Source organism: Mustela erminea, chromosome 2 (genome assembly GCF_009829155.1).
Source record: "Mustela erminea isolate mMusErm1 chromosome 2, mMusErm1.Pri, whole genome shotgun sequence".
Classification (NCBI taxonomy): domain Eukaryota; kingdom Metazoa; phylum Chordata; class Mammalia; order Carnivora; family Mustelidae; genus Mustela; species Mustela erminea.
Window position 1 is genome coordinate 113547064 of NC_045615.1, and position 27413 is coordinate 113574476.

At 38.5% G+C, this 27413-nt stretch overlaps 1 protein-coding gene across 6 annotated transcripts in view; it reads right to left on the reverse strand.

The window, feature by feature from the left end:
- The window catches only part of KCNIP4 (potassium voltage-gated channel interacting protein 4), a 1139639-nt gene that overhangs the window by 104203 nt on the left and 1008023 nt on the right, over window positions 1-27413 (reverse strand). For all 6 annotated transcript variants that reach the window (XM_032333981.1, XM_032333977.1, XM_032333982.1 and 3 more), the window contains one exon: window positions 5218-5342. In XM_032333981.1, coding sequence (XP_032189872.1) covers window positions 5218-5342 — 125 coding nt within the window. The remainder of the gene's footprint in view (window positions 1-5217; window positions 5343-27413) is intronic.

The following is a 27413-nucleotide window of genomic DNA, read 5'->3' on the forward strand; positions in this document are numbered from 1 at the left end:
CACAACCTATGGTCACTCCTAGTAAGTCACATTCTTTTCAAAATCCTTACCTCGAATGCTAGGATATACAAAGGTGGTAGGATGAGATGTCATGCCCATGACTATATTACATCATAAAATACTGTGCCTTAACAGACTAGAGAGATTCTCCCTTGCTGACTTTGAAGAAGTGAGCTCCACATTATGAGAGATTCTGTGAGAAGGCCATAGGCAAGGGACCATAGGCAGCCTCCAGGAAATGAGTGGCCTCAAAATGACAGCCAGGAAGAGAGTGGGTATCTCAGAAATACAACACAGGGATATGAACTCAACCAACAAACGTGTGCTGGGAAGAGGATCTCAGAATCCAGAAAGAAATGCAGCCTAATCAACACCTTGATTGTAGCCTTGTGAAACTCCCTCCACAAGACCCAGTTAATTTGCTTCTGGACTCCTGATCCTCAAAACTGTGACATGATGCATGAGTGTTTTTTAAGCCACTAAATATGTGATATTTTGTTACACATAATTAAAAAAACCAATACAGACATCCTTCGTTTTCAGGTAGAAAGGATATTAACACTTAGCATTTTTAGGGAAAAATGATGTTACCAAGCATTAAAGTGATACCTTAAAGATATGTTTGAATCTAATGGTTACTTTGATCTATTATAATTCAAAGAAGTGAAAGAAAAAGAAGCAGGGAAGGATTTGGGACAGGAAGGCACCAGGTGTCCAAAGCAAATAGATCTAACTTCTTTTAACTTCCATGTCTTACCTTAAACAATGGGAAGAATATGCTGTAAATTATTAACTAATGAAAGTAAATGTCAAAGAGGCATAGCCATATTAAAACTTAATGCCCCGGAAGACCATTCATGATCACCTAAAATTGAACTGAAGTTAGGCTTGAACGAGAGCAACAAATCAAGTTTATGAATCATGTATATGGATATTTATCTGACCTTCCAGGTCAGCAGTTATCAAATGTGACTTTCTGTTAGCTCTCTATTAAATGTGATTTTTTTTTCAATTAAGAAGTATAGGAAAAAAAAAATATTGAGCATCACCGCAGATTTAACTGAGTAAGAATCATCAGAAGTAAGATCTCTTACCCACCTGCACACACATCTTTCAAAGGGTGGAAACCCACCAAAGACCTCATTAAGTCCCAACATAGCCAGTCTAACCACTGGTATTCAAGACTATAGGACTCATCACAATTAGGTCAGTTCTTTTTGTGACAGAACCACCTTATGATTAGGATTTTATGCATCTAGTTTATTGACTGTCAATCTTAGCTGCACATTATAATTAGCTAGAGAGCTTTATAAATCCTGATGTTCAAGCTTCTTCCCGGAGCAATTACATCAGAATCACCAAGCATGTACCAACAAATTTGTAATTTTTAAAGGTCCTGGCAAGGTTGCAACACGCAGTTAAGTTTGAGATTGCTGACATGTAGAGAATACCTTGTATATTTCAGCATCCTTTCTAATACATAGTTATGTAGCTCAAAATCCAGCACAAGGTGTGGGAGTATGTAAGCCAATCATGACTGGCCACTTAGATGGAACACAAAACAGAGTCTGACTATTTGGAGAGTACTATTTTAACTCCTTTTTATTGAACTTTATGTTTATTATCTTAACTCTCAAAAATAAACAGACAAAACTCAGCCAAAACAAAACAAAACTCAGGAAATGTAGGTATCAATATCCCAATTTATAGAGATAAGGAGACACGGCCTACTGATTCAGAGAGAGCTGCCTAAACAAGTAAGATATGTACCTGAAAAAAAAAAAAAAGATATGACCTGTGTCCGAGTGACCCAAAGCTTATGATATCTTCACAGTGACTCTTAAAGTGTCTTAATTAAAGATTAATTAAAGATTCTTTAATTAATTCTTTAAAGTGTCTTAATTAAAGATTCTTAAAGTGGTCCCCAGACCAGCAGCATTAGCATCACCTGGGAAATTATGAGGAATGCAAATTCTTCACCCCAATCTCAGACCAACTAAATCATAATCTTTGGGGCTGGAGCCCAGCAATCTGGGCTTTAGCAAGCCTTCAGTTGATCCCAAGGCACATTCAAGATGGAGAAACAGTATGTTATATTCCCCATTTCCATCAGCTGCCTACTTTTGGAGACTCAATTTAGCAGGTGGTAAGAGAAATAAAAATCTGGGGGTGACTCAGTGGGAAAAACAGAGTGAGAGGCTGAGAAATTCTCTCTACTATCTTACCTTTCTCTCACTCCCCATTTTTTTTTTTAAGATTTTATTTATTTATTTGACAGACAGAGATCACAAGTAGGCAGAGAGGCAGGCAGAGAGAGGAGGAAGCAGGCTCCCCGCTGAGCAGAGAGCCTGATACGGGGCTCGATCCCAGGATCCTGAGATCATGACCTGAGTTGAAGGCAGAGGCTTTAATCCACTGAGCTACTCAGGCACCCCTCACTCCCCATTTTTATCAATAATCTGTGTTGGAAATGAGGAAATGTTATCAGGGATATAGCACTGGGAAAAGACTGGGGGGCTCTGGCAATCTTTACTAACAGGGGTGATTTGTCATGGTGAGCCTCTTTTATGTAAGTATGACTGTCTTAAGATGTAGGTAACTAGTTCATCCTTTTAATAAAAATATAAGGAGCTTTAAAAAGTTTCATTAAAAATAAATAACCCAATTGGCTCCATGGAAATGATTTTTTGATCTTAAGATTTTGAGATAATTGGTGTTCAGGAAACCAAGAGTAGTTGGTTTGCATTCTCAGAGGCTAAGCTGATTCAGTTTGCTGGCATCATGCTAAACATGAGTGCTACTGCTCTGCTTTCATGTCTCTCTTGATATAGTTCCTGGTATATTTATTAGAGTTGGACATTTGACTAGGGGAAGACAACCCCAAAAGAAAAGAACAGTTATCTTTGATTTATCAGAGACATCAAATTAATATTTTCTGAGCAAACTTTGGATGGCTTTCTTAGAAAGGAGTAGGTGAATATGCTCTGGGCACATTCGGGTCTGATGGACATTGATCTCATGGCAGGATGGGTGGGACAGAGAAATTAACGCAAGAGCAGAGAAAAAGAGAAAGAGAAAGGCAAGGGGGGGGAGTGAAAGAAAAGAGACAAGAATTGACAAGGAGAAGAGACAGAGGAGGTAGAAAGGAGGCAGAAAGCACAGGAAGAGGAAATAGAGTGGGTATCAGAAGGCAGAAAAGGGGGAAGGAGAAGCGTCCTGGAAAAGAAGGAGGAAGGGAGAAGAAGAAGAAAAGAGGACAAGTAAGCAAAGACAAAAATAAAAGAGAGCAACAAGAATGAAGGAAAATAAAAGACAAAATAAACAAATGCAGACGTCAGAACCCAGGCAATTTCTGTGAAGTGCCACTTGGAGAAGACCAACCTGCAGAGATGCTGCCTCTGGGGGCTAATGATGGCAGTAATCCTGATTTCAATTTGCAAAAAGTGTTATGAAAGGCAGCCTGACTCCAAATGGAGAGACCTTCAGTCACAGCAGTGGAGTGATAACGTAGCAGGGATGATGAGAGGTTGGATTAAATTCTCCTTTATTAGACAACCATTTTGTATCTGATTGTTGCTGCCAGTGGTCATTCCAGCTGCTGTTTGGTAAGTGTTTGCTTTCTCTGCACACTGGGCATCATAGGCATAACTAATAATTCTCTAGCCTCATTTTCAAAGCTCTTTCTCTTCATGCATGTTTGTTTACACGTGTCATCTTGATAGATTTCACATCAAGATTCCTTTTAATGAGAATCCCGTTTGTGTGGGGCGAGTGTGCATCTCCATGATATCTCCCTTCTTTCCACCCAGTCTACCCCCACAAAGGCCTGGGTATTAGCAGGGTACCAGGTTTTCAGAGTAGTAATGGGGAGAGAAAAATTTAGAAAGTCTAGGCCAGGAGACTGGTGAGAGCAGAAATGGGGTGGAAAGACCCCATGGAGTCAAAGAGATGGTGGGAGGTTGTGTGCAATATGCATGTTGGAACCCTATAAAAATATTCTGAAAAGTCCAGTAGTGTTATGTATTCTCTGAGTAAACTTTTGGGTATATCCCCATGGAAGAGGCAGAGTTTCTCATTTGGTCTGCATGAGGTTGCAACAAGGTAGCAGTTGAGATGGTCAGATTTGAAGAGGCTGGGATTAGCAGAACTCTTTGAACACCATAGAGTCTATAGATCATGGAACGAGGCTGTTAGGGGTAAGATATTAGGAGGGATCAATGCAATTTATTTTGGATCACAAGGGGCACCGTTTGTGTAGCTACCAGGTTTACAAATGTGTAAGAACATAATACATATAGGCCTATGTATGCCATTTGATGCACAACCATGTGACACTTTTAAGGATGAAATGCCTTTATTTATTTATTTATTTATTTATTTAAAGTAGGCACCATGCCCAACATGGGGCTTGAACTCACAACCCTGAGATTTAGTAGCATGCTCTACATACTGAGCCAGCCAGGCGCCCCAGGGGTGAACTGTTTTCAAATAAATTCATGACAAGTCTGTCCCTATATAGACCAGAAGCTCCTTGAATATCTTCTCTGGCTTTCGAATAACCTACAAAATCTAGCTTAATACTAAACACGTACCAAGAGTATGTCCCTGATCAACTGTCTGAACCATCATTGTCTCTCACCCTCATCCTCTGGTATGCACGAACTATCACTCCTTTTGAAGATGATGCACTCAGGAAGGAGAATCATAGGTTCATCTGGTTTACAAAGAACCAGATGTAAGGACTACCTACCTACAGACACTTGTGTTTACAGTCATTGGTAGCATGTTTTTTTAGAAACTTATAGTGACTTTTCTCCAATGCTAGGAATGGTGTTCTTTGATGGGTCTTAATCTATTGTCAAGATACAAGTCAAACATAAGACTATCATTCAGTAATGAAGAGAGAATTGAAGCTTACTGAAACAATGTCATTATAGCCAAAACCAACCAAACAAAACATACCAAGAACAAAATTGAGTATGCCTTTTTTCTGTCCTTATCATTGTTTAATGTCCACCCACATTGTGTGAGCACTGGTCTGCCAAAGTGACTCAAAGTCTAAATAGATATCGATGATATCCACATCTAGGAAAGATCCATATGAAATGTGCATATGACGGGGCCCTCACAGAACCATCTATTTTCCCTTCTTCCCTCTCACTTCTCAATGTTCTGCTGAGAACAGTGTGAAGGTAAAGTCAAAAAGGAAGTTCTTACATTCTTAAATCCTCTGTAAAGAATCTGGAGTTCCTTCTTGGTAAATTTGCTCTGGGCTTCCAGAAGCTCCAGAGCCTCAGGCCGATGCCGGACAGTGGCCATCTCCAGTTCATCTTCCACGCTGTCTGTGGAGAAGAACCAAAAAGAGGCTTAAGAGCAGTCACAGGTCACTGATGCTTATACACAACAACAGGAAAGCAATGAAATGTTTACTGGATGTTGGTGATTTTTCCAGAGGAAGGAATCTGATACCACCTTAAGTAGTCTTTACATTTCCAAGAGTTTACATAACTAAGCGAAGACAATTCCACATAATCTTTTCCTCCCACAAACTCTAATCACTAGATATTACAAAATTAGCATTTTTATAATGCAGTTTGAAGAGTGCACAAAATCATGAATAACCTTAAAACCTGGAATTGGTATATACCAAGTATGAGTTAGAAAAATGGAGCTCAGTTTAATGACAATTAGTACTACCCTGTGTATCACACAATGGGAGGTAGGACTCTGCTAATACTCTCTGAGGAGTCCACTGAAATCAAATATTTGGCCTGGGGCTACAAATAAAGCAGCTAGGTCAGGTGTTGAAGTGAGTAATCAGTGGCTGATTTGACTGGCATAAACGCAGTCTTCATGGGAATGCTCTGGATGAACTGGGCCTGGGGACATTTCTGGCTAGAACCTACTCTGCAGCCAAGAGTGTCTATAGCTACAGATAAATTCTAAAACATTGTACTTTCCTTTGTGAGTCATATTTACACTTTAATTTCTCAAATGTGCTCTATGTGAAAAGAATTTGATATCCATATAAATTTGGGAAATGCTGTAAATGCTAACATAGTTTGGGACCAAAACTAGAAATTAAAGGTTTCCAGAGGATTTGCATCAAACAATTCTGTGTAACTTTGTTTAACCCAATTGACCCCATAGGGTGTTTGTCCAAGGAACTCTTTCTCCCCTCATCTGGTAGTCTCTACATATTTGCTCTGGGGTCCTATAAAGCGCAGCTGGGGGCTTGTTGGAATGTATTAGGATCTGGCTGCTCAGGTCTCAAAGTATAGCATCCTTTATTAATTTCAGCTTTTTTTTGCAAAAAAAAAAAAAAAAAGGCTGGGGCCCAGTGGAGGCCTAAGAAATTCTTCTTGCCATCAGCCAATCCACATTTTGGTTAGGGAACTCGCCAGAAATAGAAGCATCCAGGCCCAGCCCTGAAGCCATGGTTTGCTAATTTTCATTATACTCCTTCCTCTTAGATACAGATTTCTAACTCAGATACATGAGTCTCAGAAGTGCTTTTTCTCATCATCTCTGCACCCAGGGCATACCAATGCCATGTCTCATGTATCAGTTGGAAATACAGTTATGGTTGCCAAAAGTCACATCATTCTGATACTCAGGGCTACCTTTCACTAACACCTGTATCTACTTCCTGCCCTGTATCACTAAGTGCAGTGATGGGCCAGAGCTCTCACAGAGCAGGAGTTAAGAAGTTTCTACAGAACCCTAATCCAGGGTGTCCTAATGACTGCCTTCAAGTTTACAAAAGACCAATAATGGCAATGAAACAGGTGCTTGGAAGGGTTGTGTTTGTCAAAATGGGGAAGAGGTTAAAAGCAGAGATTTGTTTTGTACTTTTCATATAATAATAGTTTATTTTGGAAGAGCGAGATGGAAAACTGCATGATATTGATGGATGGATAAGAATAATAAAAGGGACATGAGAAGATGAGAAGGCCAAGAATAAACTTGAGCTGACAAGCATAAAATTGATGCGAAAGTAAGCGAGATATGCACCTGAAGGATGCAGAGGCCCACGGATAGCTGGGGAAATGGCAGCTACGCATTCACAAATTGACCTCTGGTTGGGCTTTATGGGGAAAATAAAAAAAAGCCTAAATGGGGCTCCTTCAATTTTTTCCTTCATTCCCTGGAACATTTGAGTAGAATGGGTTGATTGTACTCAATAAGTCCTGAGCTTACAAAGGAGGAGTTCCCTAAAATTGCTCTTGATCCAATGAATTGGACTGTGCTGTTATTGTAGTTGCTAAGGCAGAAATAAACGCTCTGGAAAGACCTGATGTAAATAGATAATACCAGATAAAAAGACTCTGATTTCTTGAAAAATATTTTCACATAAGTTTCTTTTGAGTTGATTATAGTATAATTCCCTCAGCTTAAGATATTCCTCCCTCTTTTTTCCACCTGTTGAAATGTATATATCTCTTATGATCTAATTTAAATATTACTGCCTCCTCTCTGAAGCCTTTCCAGATTGCTCCATTGTGCAGAAGTATGAAGTATGCAAAACATAACATTTTGACCTGTTCATGCCTGCCTTCTCCATTGTGAGTTCCTTGAAGACACCGGCAAAGTCTTGTTGATATATATATATATACATATATATATATATCCTCTGGACCTAAAAGAGTCTGGAACCCCAGTCACTTAAGAATTATTTGGTGTGGGGCACCTGGGTGGCTAAGTGGGTTAAGCCTCTGCCTTCAGCTCAGGTCCTGATCTCAAGGTCCTGGGATCAAGCCCCACATCAGGCTCTCCGCTCAGCAGGGAGTCTGCTCCCCCCCCCCACTGCCTTCCTTTCTGACTACTTAGGATCTCTCTCTCTGTCATATAAATAAATAAATAAAATCTTTATTTAAAAAAGAATTATTTGGTGTATGAATGAATGAATGGATGGATGAATCAGTAAACAAATGATGTTGCTACTAAAGTTTCCATTGCCCTGGAACCCCTTGAACCTTAGTTGTCCTCTAGAAAATTATTTCTCAAACTGAGGTTTGTGGACCATTGGTGGACCTTAAATGCCTTCTTTGGAATCATGTTCTCCGTGCCTTGTTCTGAGAAACACAGCAAAAGCAAAACAGAGGAAATTTTAATCAGATTTTCTGAGTAGTCTTTCAATCATAGCACAACCTTCTCTAGACCTGGTGACCCTTCCACTGGAAAGAAACAAAACAGCACATTCACTCCTTGGCCTCTATAACCTCTCAGCATTCTGAACCACACCACCAATACACTATCTCCTCTAGCTGTCACAGACTTGCTGAGGCTGAGACTGAGACAAAAGACCCGGAGCCAGAGGGTCAGTGTAATTGAATTAAGAGTGTGATGGGATGAGCATCATGAGTAATACTCAAAGCACCACACTTGAAGCATCTACCTGAGGACTCTTGTTTTCCCAGCTGACTAGCAACTTACTTCCTAATGACTCCTACCTGCCAAAGGGCTGTTTCTATTTCTAGGAGGCTGACAGGCTCTAAAAACCTGAAATCATCAGCAATCACCAGCAGACATTAAAAAAAGCAACACCACCTAACTCAATCAAGACTGATTCCTGGAGGTAAACTCTGGAGAGCACAGCATGATTCTGCATAGGACTTGAAATTCACGAGTTGACTCAGCCACCTTTCAGGAGCACACATTTAGGGGGATTTTATTTTAAAGATTGTTGATATATTCATTTATTTGAGAGAAAGAGAGAGCATGGGGAGAGGGAGGGGCAGAGGGAGAAGCAGACTTCCTCCTGAGCAGGGAACCTGAGTGTAAGGCTCAATTCCAGGACCCTGAGAGCATGACCTCAGCCAAAGGCAGATGCATAACTGACTGAGCCACCCAGGTGCTCTCTGGGGGGATTTTAATACAGTGCTTAACATTTACTGAGCCTTTACTGTATGCTGGGAGATAGGCTAGATGCTCTACTGATATAATTCCAGTCTTCACAGTAATTCCACAATGAGGTATAATGTCTTTTTCTTTACACATGTGATACTCAGTCTTATTGAGGTGAAGATAGGAGTGACCAGATGTCACATAGGAGAAAGACAGAGACAGGGATTCACACCCAAGTCTCTGATGCCAAGCCTTATGTTCTCTCTACTTTGTCACATTTTGTCTCAACACCAACAGAAATAAGAATGTTAAAAATAACATATTGAATCTCCTCTCCTTTTCTGCATTTTCAAATGTCTCAGAAAAGTTGACTAGATCCACTGGGTCCATTTTCTATCTCCTGCTTCCTCCTTAACCTCCTACAGTCTGACTTCTGGCACCGTTATGGGTGGAATTGTATCACCTTAAAATTTGTATGTTGAGGGCTTAACCTCCAGTATGTCGGTATACAGCTTTTAAGGAGTTAATTAATATTAAATGATGTTATCCAATATAATTGTCCTAATCCAATATAACTGTTATATTTATAAGAAGAGAGAGCGACACCAAGGATACACACACGGAGAGAAAAGGCCATGTATAAGCATAGCAAGAAGGCAGCCATCATAAACCAATGGGAGAAAGGTCAATAGAAACCAATCCATCTTCATTTGGGGCTTCCAGAACTGTGAGAAAATAAATTAGCTGTTCAAGCCATCTAGCCAGTGGCATTTTGTTATGGTAGCCCTAGTAAATAGATACATCCACCTATATTCAAATAACACACAACACTCATAAAAGCGAGTCTTGTTGCTCACAGTTTGCCAGTGAACTTTGGACAGTGGGCAAGCCCCTTATATCATTTAATCTTTACAACACAATTCAAGAGAGGGATTTTCATCCCCATTTTAGGGATGAGAAAATGGAGGTTTGGGAAGTCTAAGTAACTTGTTCAAGGTCAAAGGGCTAGTTAGTAAGGAGGCACACAGGTGTCTTCATCACCCTAAAGTCCAATTTTTTAAGCATTCTGATGAGATTGTTAATAAAAATCACCACTGTATAGAGAGCTTTTGCTCTAAGCGTAGCTGGGTATTATCTCTTTCTAATGCTGACAAAAATGCTGTGAGAAACCTATTATTGCCCTTATTTTATAAGGAATAACTGGGACTCACAGAGCTTAAATAATCTACTCAAGGTCACATAGCAAGCAAGGGACAGAGCTGGGATTTGATCCCTGGTTTTTTAACACCAAAGAGTAAGAGCTCAGTCAATACGCTATTTTAAGAGATGGTAATATATAAATATATATATATATATATATCTCCAAAATCCTAGGAGGAAAATAGATTTTAGGCTGTCGCTGAACCTCCGTGCCTTAGGGGAACCGTGCCTGTGTGCCTGGGAGAGATCAGTGGTAGCAGTGCATGCTGTGCTGATTTAGAAACAAATAGAACAAGGTGTGGAAGGGATGCTATCTCAGAGCTGGAAAAACGGAAACAAAAACAAAACAAAAAGACCGTGTGCTTTTATACATTTTAGCACCAAGAAGTGTGTCTACGATTAAAACCAGGACCAGGTGAAACCCTGGCCATCTGAATCATCCCCAGGCCTCTGCCAAGAGTTAACTCCGCTGGCATCTTGCTGAGTTGCTAATTCAGTGCTGCTTTTGCATCCTGAGACAAGCTGAATACAAATAGCATTTTAATTCATGTATCTTCTAACAGATTTAATTTTAATCAGTCAACTAATTCCCAAACCTAGACACCCTTGAGCTTCCCAGCTGTCTCTTTTTGTTATTTGTTTCTTAGATTTAACTCTCTCAGGGCCGAGGTTGTCCTACGGCTCAGTAAATAGTCCCCTCAGGCCGTGACACAGTTTGGGCTAGAAATTGGAGTTCAAATCACCTGAGAACAACAGAATGAGTTTTAAAAATAGGCATCTTTCTCCTCTTTCTTACAACTTCTCTTCTACAGCAGAAGTTTATTACAGCCCCACTTATAATTATGCCAATAGGACTCTATCCAAGGTCAAACCATACCCTCCAGAATATAACTACAGAACATCTTGCTTTCTAAACAAATATGAGTGTGAGGTCTGCCTTCCAAAAGCAACTGTTTTTACACAAGGCCTGTGATGCTGAAATAAGACCACTTTATAAATAATGTCTCTCCCCTTGGAAATTTGGTTTAGAACCCAGGCTGGGTACACAGAGAAGAGTCTGCTGCCTCTTTCCACCTAGGACCGATCAGACCACTGACTACATCAGTCCAATAGTAGTATACTAGTTTGGGACACTAAATGTGCTCAGTGAAAACATGAAATCAATGAATGCCTACTATAAGCCTCCCAGACATAATAGATGTATCTACAGCAGCTCTATTTCACAATACAGCATGACCCTTCTTTACATAGCATATCCATTTTTCATTATAAAATATCATAAACACTATGCCTTTAAAATTCTATTTGAGCTGAAATTGATTTGCCTAGCCAAAGACTCAGCCGGCTTGACTTATATTGCTTTATCTCATTTATAAAAATACACTTTGTATCTTTATTCCTAATGTTTATGCTTTATTAAATTGGCTTAATAGTGACTTTATCAGTGTGGCAATAAAATCGTGATGAGGATGATTCCCTCCTAATAATAGGCTGCACCTGATATTAGAAGCTTGGTCCAGTGGCAGGTATTGGAGGACGGTTTGATGAATTTTGCTCTAGGTTTTAGATTTACACTAAATACCACTGGAAGATTCTTGACTATATACACTGAAGACTATTCATGAGAATGTCTAGAATAAGGAGAGGTTAATGTTTGGTTAATGTTCACATCTGACCCAGCAGGACAAAGACCAAGCTGTCCAGGTGATGATTTCAAGAGCGATTGTACATGGTACCAAGGCAATTTCTTTCCTCTCTGTCTTCCTGCTTTGAAAACTTGTACAGGCTTTGAGAGAATGCCATACACTCAGAGCATTCCTTTCCTTGGCTCCAACCCTCACTGTTCCTAGAGGGGCTGGCGTTATAATCAGTCGAGGACGTTGATTTTCAGGATTAAAGAATTTGCTTAAGTTCCCACCGCTGATCAGTGGGTTGATGGGAAATGACACAAACCTGTCTATTTTCTGTTCAGTCATTTGACTTCTCTCAGTGGAGAGTTCAAACCTGGGACAAGCACTATAAGCAACTGTTTAAACTTTGCCAACTTTAAACGCTTTATCTCAAGAATCCGAAGGCCTGGGAACTCTTCTGACTCTTGCTGTGTGCACAGCCATTCACCTCTCCACCCACCAGGAGCTATTTTCAGGTGCACATGGAGAGTACACGAGCAATTAACTCCAAGCTGATGAAGCACAGCCCACGGGTAGAAAGCAATCAACCCATCCACAACACTGCAGGAGACTAGCACATCCCAGACCACCCTAAATAGCTAGAACTACCGGATTTTTCTTAATCAGATATGTGTGTCTTCAGTTTTGGTCCTGAAAGTATGTTGGGACCAAAAAGGCCCTTTATTAATTAGTACTGTATCCTATTTAATATTCATAGATCACATGGAAAAATGGAACGTATTTTGAAAACGGCCAGTTATTTTGAACATCTTCTGTTAGAGGTGATTGTTGGCAATGATATTGAAATTTCCATTCGAAGAGAACTTGAATTACTTTGCAATTTCATGACTGGATTCAATCACTTAGAAAATGTAACTACTCAGAGGAAGATTGCTGAAGGTTCTCTCTCATAGCACTCATGAATGGATTGCCCCTACCTTACTTATAAACATAAAGAATAACTCTACAAGTAAGCTTAGATGCTTAGATTTTAAAATATAATCACCTAATTGGAATGCTCGTTATTAGTGTTAGCCGTATTATTACCAGAGCAAGTCATGTGTGACTCCTTATGATAGCTATTACTATAAGAACCTACCAGCTATTACTTCATAACTGGTAGGTTCTTACCTGCTTTTTGATAAATGAGCAACAGAAAAGTTCTATTACAAGTCATTATACACAGAGAGAAAATCTACAACAGAAATGCTGGGGTTTGGTAAGAAGGAGACAAGGATTATGATTGAACTTACTTATCAAGATAGACCCAAAAGATTGATACTCTAGTCAGGAAAGTCAACAGCTGAGAGGGAATACAATCAAAGAAAAAAAAAATTTAAACAAGGAAAGATAAAGAAAGATAGCCGTGATACCTCACTACACTAAAAATGCCCTAACAGAAGAGTCTCTCCTCAAGTTTGATAGACTTTCTTTAGTTTGTCTTTAAAAATCAGATAATAATAACAAATCACTTTTTATAGCATTTGCTGTGTAAGCACTTTATTTCTATTAACTCACAAAATCCCCATCAGCACACTATGGACACTAAATCATGTTCTACAGAAGACACTGGCTCAGAGAGATGAAGTAGTTTGTCCATGGTCACACAGTAGCGGGCCCACAGTATCAATAGGAACTCTGGATACTCTGGTTCTAGTGTTCTAGTGTTCCACTCATCTGGAAATCATACACCCACCAAAGAATTAGGAATTTATTAGCAAAAGGTCTCTACACAGAAAAGAGAGTTACCCTAGAATTGAATGTGGCTTTGAATCCAGCCCCTTCACCTTGTAAATTTATATTCAGATATAAAGCCTTCGCACTAGCGGTTGTAAGCCAAAGGCCATGGCACACAGCAGCAGTGGATCTGGGCCCAGACCAGGCTCTCCTTGGCTCCTAGTATGATGCTTTGCCAAATGCATGTCACAATGTCCTATCTCAATCACAGTGTCCCCCTGCTTACCATACCCGCAATTTTAATAAGCTTCTCACTCCACTTTGGAAGCAGTTGGGGCTGGGAAAGAAGGGTTATAAACTAAAAGAAGCCCATGACTCACAGTAATAAAACCTAACATTTGACAATTGGCACCTTGTAGCAAACAAAATTATTTTCACTTTCATTATTATAGATAAACCTCATGATTACCCTATGTGCAAATATTGTCACCCTGCTTTTATGGTTGAGGGAATCAGGGTTGGAATAAATGTAACTTACAAAGGACATAGAAACAGGAAGCTATGAGTGATGACCTAAACCTCAATGTACTGACTCTAAAGTCTAGAAGTGACAGCTTATTGCCCGAGAAGGGAGGCAGGAAAATAAAGTTGAAAAGGCACATGAGTATTTTATAGCAAATAATAATAACAAAGAAGTCAATGGCCAACTTTTGATCCGGGTCATTAGGAACAAGCTTTGTTCTCTTTACTTTGTTTCGGAAGATAATATGCAGGTGATGCATTTTTAAAATGTTAATTTAAAGCCTATTGTAAAAGATTAAACATATGGAAGTTGTACAATTCATTGTTTATTTATTTAGATATAACTGATATATAACATTATACTAGTTTTAGCTATATGACATAATGATTCAACTTTTGCATATTTTGCATAATGATCACCACAATAAGCCTAGGTAACATTCATTAACAAATATTAACCAGATGGATAGAAATTTTACTTACATAAAGTCTAATGTTTGATTCACAAGATGTTGCTGGTCTATGTGTTGCTTTAGACAGTAAAGAGCTGGAATCAAGTATGTAAGGAATTAAGAAGAGTTAATTTTTGACTAAAAATGTGACACATTTTTGATGTCATATCAGGGGATATTTGGGGGCTAATATCAGGTATGCAGGTAAATATTTTGCACAACATATTTATCTGTGATGGCCATATTTAAAGTTTATTTATTTAAGTAATCTCTACTCTCAGTGTGGGGCTCAAACTCATGACCCCAAGATCAAGAGTCAGATGCTCCTCCAACTGAGTCAGCAAGGCATTCCTGTCATGTCTATATTAAAAACAGAGCATCAGGAAAACCAAGCAGTAATCTAGGTTTTGTTACATTTTTTGTAGGTTTCAGCTAGTTTCTTGCTTCAGAGAAAACCAGATTGCTTAGCATAAATGTCAGTTGGGCATTTACCTGTGACTAGAATAAGTTAGCATGACTCTGTGCCCTAGTTCTGCTGGATGTCCAATGCCATGAAGATGAGCATAAAATTCAACCTGATATTATAATATAGAATGACTCTGAACACAAAATGAGCAGGTACATGTGATTTGGACACAGTGATCAATCATAATATTATTGTTATTTGTAGTAATATTAGTATGAATTATAGTGACAACAAATGCCACTCTTAATAAGAAGAGAAGTGCCTGGGAGCCCTCATTCTAGCAAATTATTCAGTTGTTCCAATCAAATTTTTTTTCTCCTGGATCTGTTTCTCAATTCTGATATTGGATGATGTGTTTGACCTCCCTAAGCCTCAATTTTAAAATCTATAAACTGGGAATAATACTCATAACAATTTCTTAAACTTGTTTTGAGAAATTGTTTGAATTATAAGCTGACATACAGTGATTAATAAAGGGCAGCAATTATGATTATTAATAACTATTGCACACTTACTAGTGAGGCTTTATTCTAGAATCTTTAGGGTTGAGAGTTCTGTTATTATACTTCTATGCTTCAGTTTCTTCATCCATAAAGGGGGATAATAATAGGACTTACTGCAAAGGCTTGTTGAGAGATTGAAATTAAGTAATGGTTAAAAAGCATTTAAAACAGGTTTTTTATACTCTTCTACTTTGGTGTGGGCAAAGGAATAAGGACCATTTTTTGGAATGGAATTTGAAACAATAATCTGGTTTTACCGCCTATCATTTCCTCCCACACACTGTATGACATCATATCTTGGACAGTTTGATACTCTCTGAAAAAAGCCTGCATTGTCAACTTTAATCCTTTTGTTTGCACCATCTCCTTCTACATTTATTCTCTTTGAGGCTTATCTCAGTTGAGGACAGGGCTTTGCAGAAGACAAGTCTCCTCAGACTTCCATCCAGCATGCATAGTTGTCTATTTTCTGCTCTGATTGCTCTATATATTATTAACCTGATTGAATATCTGTCATTTCTTCTATGATGTGAACATCTGGAGACAAGAGAGCTATCTCAGTTATCTTGTTACCATCAATGTCTACCATGGCTCTGGATACTAGGGACAGTTCATCATTCATTCATTTATTCGTTCAATTATTTATTGAGTGCCTATTACAAACCAGGCACTGTTCAAGGCACTATGGACACTAGAATGAACAACAACAACAACAATAAAAAATCTTTGTTCGCATAGACCTTAATTCTAGTGGAAGAGTCACTAATCGGACGTCTAAGTGGAGTTGTCAGCTGACCGGATGTATATATGGGTCTGGAGTTGAGAATCATGATCTGGGCTAAAGATATAAATGGCGGAGTTATCGTCATATAAATCACATGTAAGACCCTGAAATTTAATGATATCACTAAGGGAGTAAATGCCAACAGAGAAAAGTAATTCTATCTCTTACTGAATGAATGATAACCACAGAATAAATGGAATAATGCATGTAAAGGCTTTGCATAGCATATGGTTCATCCTAGGAATCTACCTGCATGCTCTCTGCTATTATGATGATGATTTTGCTACTGACCCTTCCAACATCTGCTCACCTAAAGTAGTCATTGATTTTTGCACTGTCATTGAGATAAATTAAATATGATTGTATTACCTCCAGGAACACTCCCTGGATAATATGCCTACCTTCAGGCAGATTCAGAAAACACTACAATGTACCATGGAATTGTTTTTCTACCCAAAGTTTCAAAATCTTTTCTGAAAGGTGAATAAGTTTCTCTGCCTGCTTATCCCCAGAACCGTCTTTTTGTTTTTCTTCTTCTTCTTCTTCTCCCCCCACCCCCCCAGAAGCTTGGGAACAAAGATGGGCCAATGTTTCTGTAAAGAACTTGTGCCTCTCACACTTGCTGCTCTACATCCCCTGGCAAGAAGGCAATTTGAAAGTACGAAAGTTAAACTTTATCCTGCAATCTAAGCAGATAAGGTAGCAACGCTCTGTATTTTACAGACCTCGTGGAGTGTAAAATTGAGTCTGCTTGAAATGTTAGGCTCCCATTTCAGTTTTTAAAGGAAACCAGCAGAAACCGGAATTGGCTGGATTCATGTTTAGCCCAAATACTACTTCGTAGCTCAATGTTAATGGAAAATAGTTATTTATGACTCCTTTTAGAAACTGCATGAGTGACCAATCATAAAATTATTAGTAAAAGAAAAAATAGAGAAGGATTTTGTTTATCTAAATTTCTCTGTAACTGAAGTAGTTTTCATTCTACCCTTCTGGGCAAATTAACAATAAAAAAACAAAACAACAACAACAAAAAACAATAGAAAAACCATGTGTGAGGCAAAGATTTCAACGTGTAAGTAATCTGGGAAAAAAAGATACCAGTTAACAACAAAAGCTTGTTTCAGGAATGGCTTGTGTCCTTCAGACACTTTAAGCCAACTTATCTAAAATAAAACTATCATCCTAACTTACTTTCATGACCTTCTCTGCTCCTTATCTTGCTTTAATGCCACCATTATCTTTTTGGTAGAATCGCTTTGTCCCTTTTCTATCTTCATTCTGTACTACAAATTGTTTCTCAATGTGTCCAGTTTTGTCTTCACCCTTTCTTCCAAATCTATCCTCTCCCTCCCACCACTAATTTTTATTAATTTTTTAATTTGAGCATAGTAAACACACAGTATTACATTAGTTTCAGGGGGTAGAGCACAGTGATTTGACAAGGGTTTACATTACACTGTGCTCACCTGAAAAGTGTAGCACCTTCTCTCACCATAACAATGCTATTACAATATCATTGACTATGTTCCCTACGCTGTGTCTTTTATTTCTGTGACCTATTCATTCCTTAATTTCATAACTGGAAGCCTCTGGAAGCCTGTGTCCCCTATTCCCCTGGACCCATTTTGCCCCTCCTCTCCCTGCCCTCCACTTTAGCAATCATCAGTTTGTTCTCTATATTTACAAGGCTGATTCTGCTTTTTTGTTTGTTTGTTCATTTGTTTTTAAAAAATATTTATAAATTCCAGTTCATTAACCGACAGTGTAATATTAGTTTCGGGTATACAATATAGTGACTCACCACTTCCACACAACACTCAGTGCCCATCACAACAAGTGCACTCTTTAATCCCCACCTCCCTTTTAACCCATCCCTCCCCCTCTTCCCCTCTGGTAACCATCAGTTTGTTCTCTATAGTTAAGCGTCTATTTCTTGGTTCGTCTCCCTCTTTTTTCTTCTATGATTGTTTGCTTTATTTCTTAAATTCCACATATGAGTGAAATCATATGGTATTTGTCTTTCTCTGACTGATTTATTTAGCTTAGCATAACAGTCTGTAATTCCATCCGTGTTGTTGCAAATAGCAAGATTTCATTCTTTTAAATGGTTGCATTACATACACACACACACACACACACACACACACACACACGCCACCTCTTTTTTATCTATTCCTCAGTCAATGGACACTTGTGCTGTTTCCATAACTTGGCTATTGTAGATAATGCTGCTATAAATACTGGGGTGAGTATTTCCCTTTTAATTAGTATTTGTTATAGATTCCACACAAATTAAAATATATAGTATTTGTCTTTCTCTATCCAGCTTATTTCACTTAGCATAATACCCTTTAGGTCCATCCATGTTGTTGCAAATGACAGGATCTCATCCTTTTTTATGAATATATATATATATATATGTGTGTGTGTGTGTGTGTGTGTGTGTTTGTATATCTCCATCTATCAATGGACTCTTAGATAGCTTTCTTATCTTAGTTATTGTAAATAATGCTGCAATCAACATAGGTATGCATATATCTTTTTGAATTAGTGGTTTTTTTTTTCCTTTGAGTAAATATCCACTACTGAAATTATTGGATCATATAGTATTTTTATATTTAATTTTTTGAGGCATCTCCATATTGTTTTCCACAGTGAATGTACCAATTTACATTCCCATCAATAGTATGAAGAGTTCTTTTTTCTCCATACCCTTGCCAACATGTGTAATTTCTTGGGTTTTTGATTAACAGGTGGAAGGTGATGTCTTTGTGGTTTTCATTTGCATTTCCCTGATGATTAGTGATGTTAATAATCTTTTCATGTCTGTTGGTCCTCTGTCTGTTTTCTTTGGACCAGTGACTATTCTGGTCCTCTGCCCATTTTTAAATTGGATTGTTTGTTTTTTGGGGGGGGGGGTTGAGTTGTTAAGTTCTTTTGGGTATTAACCCCTTTTTGGATATATCATTTGCAAATATCTTCTCCCATTCAGTAAGTTGGCTTTTTGTGTTGTTGATGGCTTCCTTCACTGTGCAAAAGCTTTTTAATTTTGATGTGGCCCTAGTACTTTATTATTGCTTTTCTTTTGCTTAAGGAGACGTATCTAGCAAATGTTCCTAAGGCTGATGTCAGGACATCAGCCATAGGCTTTCTATTCTGGGGTTTCTATTCTGTTTCATTGATCCAAATGTCTACTTTCGTGCTGGTACCCTAGTCTTTTGATTACTACAACTTTGTAGTATATCTTAAATTCTGGAACTGTGATAACTCCAGCTTTTCTTTGTTCAATTTGTCCTATTTTGTTTGAATTCTGGTTCTGTGACCAACTAACCAGCTATAGAAAACTTAAGTGAGTTGTTTACTCTTTCTGAACTCTAATTTCTTCATCTGAAAGGTGGTAATAATAATGGTATATATTCCATATACTGTCCCAAAGGAGTAAATAAGCATGTGAACTGATTACAGCAGTGGCCAATAAATGTTGGCCGCTGATGCTGTTATTCTATGAGGACAATGATGATCACAACGGGAGAAGGAATTAAATCCCATCTAAGCGCATTTCACAAACAGGTAATATTTCTTTGAGGCCCCTTGGAGAAGAATCATTTCACTAGAAGGAGAAATAGCAGGAAGAAAGTTCTAGGTAGTTGAAAAGATGAAGCTTAAACAGTCAGGAGGAGTGAGAAGTGGGGAAGGGATGTCACCGGACGAGGTGAGGTGGGACTGGAGTCTGAAGGTTCTTACTACCAACACAAGGCTGGACCTTACTGATGAAAGGAGTCAGTGAGGAATCATCCAAGTCTCTTATTTATTTTTTATTTCAGCTCTATTGACTTATAATTGATAAATAAAACTGTAAGATATTGAAAGTGTACAACGTGATGATTTGATACTTGTGTAGTTGTGAACAGACTCTCCACCCCCCTACCACTTAATTAACACGTACATCACCTCACATATATGTCATTCCTGTTTGTCTGTTTTTGCTTTTGGATGGAACTCTCTTAGGAAATGTCAATTACGTAATAAGTGTTATTAAATATAGTCACCGTATTTTACATCAGATGTTCAAACACATCATTTAGCTGAAAGTTTATACTCTCTGACCAAACTCTCCCTGCTTTCTCCACTGCCAAACTCTGCTGGCAACCACTTTTCTACTCTGTGTTTCTAAACTTTGGCTTTTTGTGTTTAAGATTTCACATATAAATGATATCATATAGTATTTTTCTTTTTCTGTCTGGCTTATCTCACTTAACATAATGCCCATGTTCTATTATTACAAATGGCAGGATATCTCTATTTTCTCTGGTTGAATAATATTGTTGTATTTTTATACCACATCTTCTTTATCCTTTCAGCCATTGATGGGCACTCAGCTTGTTTCCAATTCTTGGCTATTGTAAATAAAACTGCAATAAATATGAAGGTTCAGATATTGCTTCAATGTCCTGTTTAAGTCTTATTTTTTTTTCTGATAGATACCCAGAAGTGGAATTTCTGCATCAAAATGAAAGTGATTTTTTTTTTGGGGGGGGGTTCAAATGGTTAGAGCCAGCCAATAGTCAAGGGAGTTAAACACAGTCCAGCTTTAGAAGGGTTGATAGTGAACTTGAAGACAGGGAAAAAACTGGCAGAGGATCAAGAGCAATATTTGAAGACACGATACAAAGTATCAAAAACAATCAGCAAAAACTGGTTGGGTATTGGTTTCTATCAAGGAACCAACAAAGACTGAGAGTGAGAAGATGGCTCAAAAACAAATTTTAAAAAGTCAGAAAGCAAGTAAATTGTTGAGGGAGAAAAAAACAAGAGGAAAATCAGTTGGGAAACTGTTTAATAAAAAGTCTATGTGACACAATATCAACAGTTAACTTTTATGGAGAACAACATTATTCTAAGCCTAAAGAATTATTGCAAACATTTACTGCAAACCAGTGAGGAAGGCAAAATTATAATCCTCACTTAGATGAGAGACTAAGCAAGGAAATTAAATCACTAACCCAAGATCTCCCAATTACTAACTGTTAAAACAGAGCTTTTATTAACTGCATAATGTGAGAGTTTAAAACTTCATCACTAGACTTCTTTGCTTACAAGATTTAAAAAAGGCCTAAATATAAGACGATAGTGATAGAGGATGATGCTCATGGATTGGAAGAATTAATATTGTTAAATGCCTATATTACCCAAAGTGATCTAGAGTTTCAGTGTAATGCCTATCAAAATATCAACAGCATTTTTCACAAAACTGGAGCAAATAATCCTAAACTTTGTATGGAACCAGAAAAGATCCTGAATAGCCAAGTAACCTTGAGACAAAGAAAAGCTGGAGTTATCACAGTTCCAGAATTTAAGATATACTACAAAGTTGTAGTAATCAAAAGACTAGGGTACCAGCACGAAAGTAGACATTTGGATCAATGAAACAGAATAGAAACCCCAGAATAGAAAGCCTATGGTTAATGTCCTGACATCAGCCTTAGCAACATTTGCTAGATACGTCTCCTTAAGCAAAAGAAAAGCAAAAATAAACTACTAGGGCCACATCAAAATTAAAAAGCTTTTGCACAGTGAAGGAAGCCATCAACAACACAAAAAGCCAACTTACTGAATGGGAGAAGATATTTGCAAATGATATATCCAAAAAGGGGTTAAAAAGGCCTAGAGTTATCACCCTTAACTTCCTAACACTCTTTTCTCATATTGCCTCTCACAGGATTTACCTGTATTCATTGTGATATATAGACATCTGTGTGATGTCTATACATATTTGTTTATTTCAGTATAATGTCTGCCATGTTGAAATGAAATCCACTAAACCTGCCAGCAGGTGAGAGCTCTCCTGGGACCCCTGTCTCTGTCTCTTTCTTAGACTCAGCTTCATTCTGGTTTAACAAATATTCTTGGTAAATATGTGATGGACCAGGAAAACAAAAAAAAAATGCTCAACATGCCTTTTGTCACTAAATACTTATGTGACTTTGGATAAGCCACTTAATCTCTTCATTTTTAAGTTTACTCTTAATGGAGAGTATAACCCTAATGATCTGTCATTCTCTCAGGAGTTTTATGAGGATTAAATAAAAAGGCCAGGATAAAGAATTTTTAAAACTATAAAAGTTCATATAAATACCAAGGACAAAGATCCAAATTAGTTAAACACATAGTTTACAGCAAGTAAATGGTAGTGCTGACTGGCATGCAATTTGAGTTAACTGTTGACATTCTAACTTTTCCCACTTTCTGCTTCCCATGGTTAGTGAAGTGCTGCAAAAGGAGGAAATTTTTTGTTAGCTTTGAAACATCTACCATTTTTCATTGCCAGGAATAAGAGGTGCCATTTCATTGGCTCCTGCAATCCTAGATTTGGAAAAAGAATTTGAGACACAGTCTGTGCTTCTTATTTGTTGATGGTGAGACAGAGGTCCAGAGAGGGAGAAATAACTCAACCAAGGGGATACCACCAATTCCCTGGACAACTGGGCTGCATAAGTCTTGTTCTATGCTGAGCAGATAAGATAAAGCCAATCAAAACGCTGAACATCTGGAGAGTTGGTGAAGTACAGATTCTGAAGCTCAATTTCTGGGTCATCCTTTTCCCCAGCCTCTACACCTCTTACTAATAATACAATTCTCAGTTCTTATTTTCCTATTCTGTAAAATGGGAATAATAAAGGGAATCTATCTTATAGAGCTATTTTATGATATAATGAGTTAAACTGTGCAAAGCACTTAGAACTGTAACAGCCACATATTAAGTACTAGATGCTTATTAAATAAATAAAAACAACATCTGAGTATTTGAATGTAACATTTTTAGGGCTCATACATATATAATGAATTTAAAGGACCTTGTTCTCTGCTTGCAAAATAAGTTCATAAAACTTCATGAGTTACACTTCTGTTCCTCCAAAGATTTTCCTGGCTATATGCCCAGGTCAGTATTTTTACTTAAAGTCACTAAATAGTTAGCATGAGGTTAAGTAATTCTCAGAAGGTTAAACATTTAAAAAAAATTTCCTGGAGTTTACCATTGTGTTTTTATTTGGCAGAATATTAGCTGTTTAAGTCACTTTTTGAAAACAAATCTTCCAACAGCCAAGTGCTGAAACTTCTCTTCGCAGACAGAGTTCTGAAACTTTCTATGATCAATATCCTACCAGAAAAAACAAAACACACTGAAATGTTTGCTGTATTTGATACCAAAAATCTGAAGTGAAAGTTAGGAAATTATGTTTTGCAATTATACAAGACAGTATACTGCTGGGTTAGGAGTCTTCTAGCCCCACAATTATTTCATCACATTTGCTCTCCTGCGTTTGCTCAAATCAACAACAAAAGCCACTAGAATGAATCTTTCATTTAGCGAATCAATTATTTTGATTGAATGGGGTTCTCAGATTTACTGGGAAGATAATATGAAACAAATTGAAATAAAAATATGTGTATAAATACAAACACACATAAAATCAAGTGTTTAGTATTTTATCTTTTGCATTAGTTCCTGATTATTATCTTGTAAGTAATCTTTTGGTCACCATAATGTCCTTTGAATAAATAGAGAAAATGATTACTTTATAAAAACATAGTTGGGCAAAGAGAGACACAGAGAATTACTCAGTTATCTAATAAGGAGACATAAAGATATAGTGACAGACTTGACAACATTTGTATTTTAAAGAAAAAGGATTTATGCTCACTTAGAGTATAGTAGCTAGCAATTTCTTTTTTAAAAAAAAAGATTTTATGTATTCATTTGAGAGAGAGAGCACACAAGCAGGCAGAGTGGCAGGCAGAGGGAGAGGAAGAAGCAGGCTCCCTGCCAAGCAAGGAGCCCGATGTGAGACTCAATCCCAGGACCCTGGGATCATGACCTGAACCGAAGGCAGCCGCTCAACCAATTGAGCCACAAAGGCGCCCCACTAGGAATTTCTTGATACTAAGCCATTCATGAAAAAGCTAGTTAAATTTCTTGATCCTAAAGTTATCTACTCAATATCAACATACATTTATAAGCCAGTTGTCAGCCTATCCTGGAACTAGGAACAAATCTTCCAAGAAGAGCAGCGTGACTGACTGTGAGAATTGTTACTGGCCCTGTACATCTCCAACCCTTGACTTTCAAGATATATAGAAGCCAGAAAACATCTTCAGTTTTCCCCCAGAGCCACTCTCTATCCTTCTATATACTGTTCTAGGGCCGAAGGACTGACCTCTACGGATATTATTTCAACTCCTTGTGCTGTGCCCAATGGGAAGAACCAACAGATCAGAGAGGAAGAAGAGAGAGGTCATGGTATTTATTTTGGGGATCCCTCCTGACTGAAGGTGGGGTTGTAGTGGCTGCTTTCCTCTTCCAAGGGCCAGTATCCCTATTGTGAAACCCTCTCTGATAGCTACAGGTATAGCAATGCCTTTCTTCCTCTCTGGTAATGATGAGTATAGAAATGATAACTTCACTTCTACTAGCTTTGGGTGTTTTGTTGTTTGTTTGTTTGTTTGTTTTAAAAAGATTTTATTTATTTATCTGGCAGACAAAGATCACAAGTAGGCAGAGAGGCAGCCAGAGATGGGGAGTGGGGAAGCCGGCTCCCTGCTGAGCAGAGAGTCTGATGCGGGGCTCGATTCCAGGACCCTGAGATCACGACCTGAGCTGAAGGCAGAGGCTTTAACCCACTGAGCATCCAGACTCCCCTAGCTTTGGGTGTTTCACCAGCCTTGTAGGGTCTAGAATCTCTGCTCATATTTTTGCAAACAATCCCTTCATTAAACTCTCCCTGATAGCCCTATTTAAGTGTGCCTTGTGTTTCCTGCCAGAATGCTGACTGATACCAACTCACAGAATTTCAGTGTTGGAAAGTACTGAACTGGAGTCTAGTTCTCATCCTAGATTTTTAAAATAGCCCTGCTATTTTGAGAAAATCCTTTCCTTTCTGTAGACCTCAGTTTTCTCACATATAAAATAGGCTATATCCCTTAAAATAGGCTATTGTGGTTGTTGTTACAATAGGCTAAATACTTAAAACGTTTAAAATAAGATGAACTTTTGCTTAGATAGAAATTCCCCTTCACTCTCTCCTTCAATTTTTCCAGTAAGAGTTTTTCTATTGATCTGACAGTCCTATATCTTGCCTTCATTCGGTAAGTGCATTTGTATCATTGGACACGGAGAATTTGGGGTGTGGGTTTACTCCAACTTCTCAGTTGTAGATTCTGTACAAATCATTACAACCTTTTCAGGACACAGTTATCTCAATTGTGAAGTGGGGATTAAGGCCTACCTTCCCACATGCAGAGTGTCACAGCTAAAGCTTTCCCATATTTCTTTCTCATTTGAAGATTTGTAATTCAAAGTATGAAACAGAACTACGATTACACACCATAAAGGGGCTTCCTCAGTCAATATCAGAGGTGGTCAGTACAGCTCAGCCTGATGAACTGATGAAGATAGAAGGTTCTAGAGTCACAATTCCAGCTCTGTTAATTGGCAAAATTTTCTAACTTCTCTGTGCCTCAGTTTCTTCAGCCCTTATATGGGGAAAATAATACACCTGCCTCAGAAGCTGACTGGGACTCTCAACTGAGATAATAACCTGTCATACTTTCACACTAATGATGTTTCATGTACTAAATACTTTGTATGAATTATCTTGTTTTATCTCACAACCACCCATTTGTCTGATGATCCCAATGGTCCTTTTTGTACCATGGATAAGCTATGCTCCTTCTCTCCTTAGAGTCTTTGCTCTTGCAATGTCCTCTTCCTTGAAACTTTCTCTCCAGACTCTCATGCCATGGACCTCCTCTTGTTTTGGGGTCTCAAAAGTCACCTCATGAACGATGCTTTCCCTCATGTATGTGATTTCTTAACTTTTCTTTTAAGCTTTCTAAATTTACTGCCATGAAGAGGAGTGACTTTGGTGAATAAACCACTTGCCCTCCCAGCTCTGAAGGAGAAGGAGGGGGAGGAGACGGAAAGCTGTCCTGTGGAGGAAGGAGCAGGTGCTGCAGATTCCACTCTCAAGCATTGAACTAGGACCAATATGCTTCGAAGTTAAAAAGGAGGCTGATTTGGGTCCAGCAGGAGGAAGAATGCTATGTAAAGCTGGCTGACACCAAATTGGTGTCTCCCTGATGAAGCACAGCAGTTTGCTGGTGGTGACAGAGGAGTCTGTCTGGAAGCCAGATGTGAGGTGAAGCTACGGGTCTTCCTAGGTTCTCTTCAAACTCTCTAGTGCTCTGACTAGAAATTCAAGCACTCCCTAACTCAGCAGGAGTTTTGGTCTTTCTGTAGGAAATATTTTTTTTCCTTTTGTTATTTGCATGATAGAGATAAATTCCACATTCCTTCCCTGAGGAATGAAGAGCTCTTTCTTACCTACCTTCGTGGAAAAGAGAATGGAATTTTAGAATGAGTATTGGCCCTTCGTTAACTACCTTTTGGCCCCTTAATCTTTGAAGGTGCATGGGATGTGGTGGAGAATATTCCCTCAGCCACTGCACGACTCGTTCAAGCCTAGAACTGGCTCCATCAAGCTGAACCTCACCACAGGGTTCTCTGTGGTCCAGCATGCAGACATTTGGTGGCCAAACTTTTCCTCTGGTGGCATAGGATCCTCTGCCCCTCCGGGCACCTGGCTGTAACCATCTGCCTTGTGTTCTCATAACATTTTTTTCAGTCCTGTGCCCGACTGTGTGGGGCCTGATCGTGGATAGGGACCCATAAATAACAGCCTTCTGATACAGCAGTAGAATTAATGTGTTTTCCTATCCAAGCAATCTATTTCCACCTGCTGGGGTGTTCTCATGCCAGGTGGCTAGTGGGGAAAGTGTGGCTAGTGGGGAAGGGAGCTATATTTGCAGAACTTTTGGGCTCATAGTCTAAGTCTAGCATCAGTTCAATATCAGCCAATTTACGAAATCCCATTTTTATAAAAATGTCAGTTCTCAGGATTATTCTGTTCATTTTTAGTATCTTTTATTATTATTTTTTTCCTTCAAGAAAGATCCTGGTTTTCCCCTCACAATTAGTTGAAAATTTCATTGCATCCTCCCTGACCATTTATTTAGGGTCTGACCTTACCAGGGATTGGTGCAGGAAGAGTGCTAATAGGACTTGGCAATTTTGTTCTTCCCAAGTGAAGATAAGAATCCATTTTAAAGTTATATTTTACCTGTCTGCTGTGTACAAATGACTATGTTTTCAGTGAATATCTGGTAAATTGGCAATTTTGACTCCAGCTTGAAAGGAGGAAAGCAATGGCTCTAATAACCAACATTTGCTGA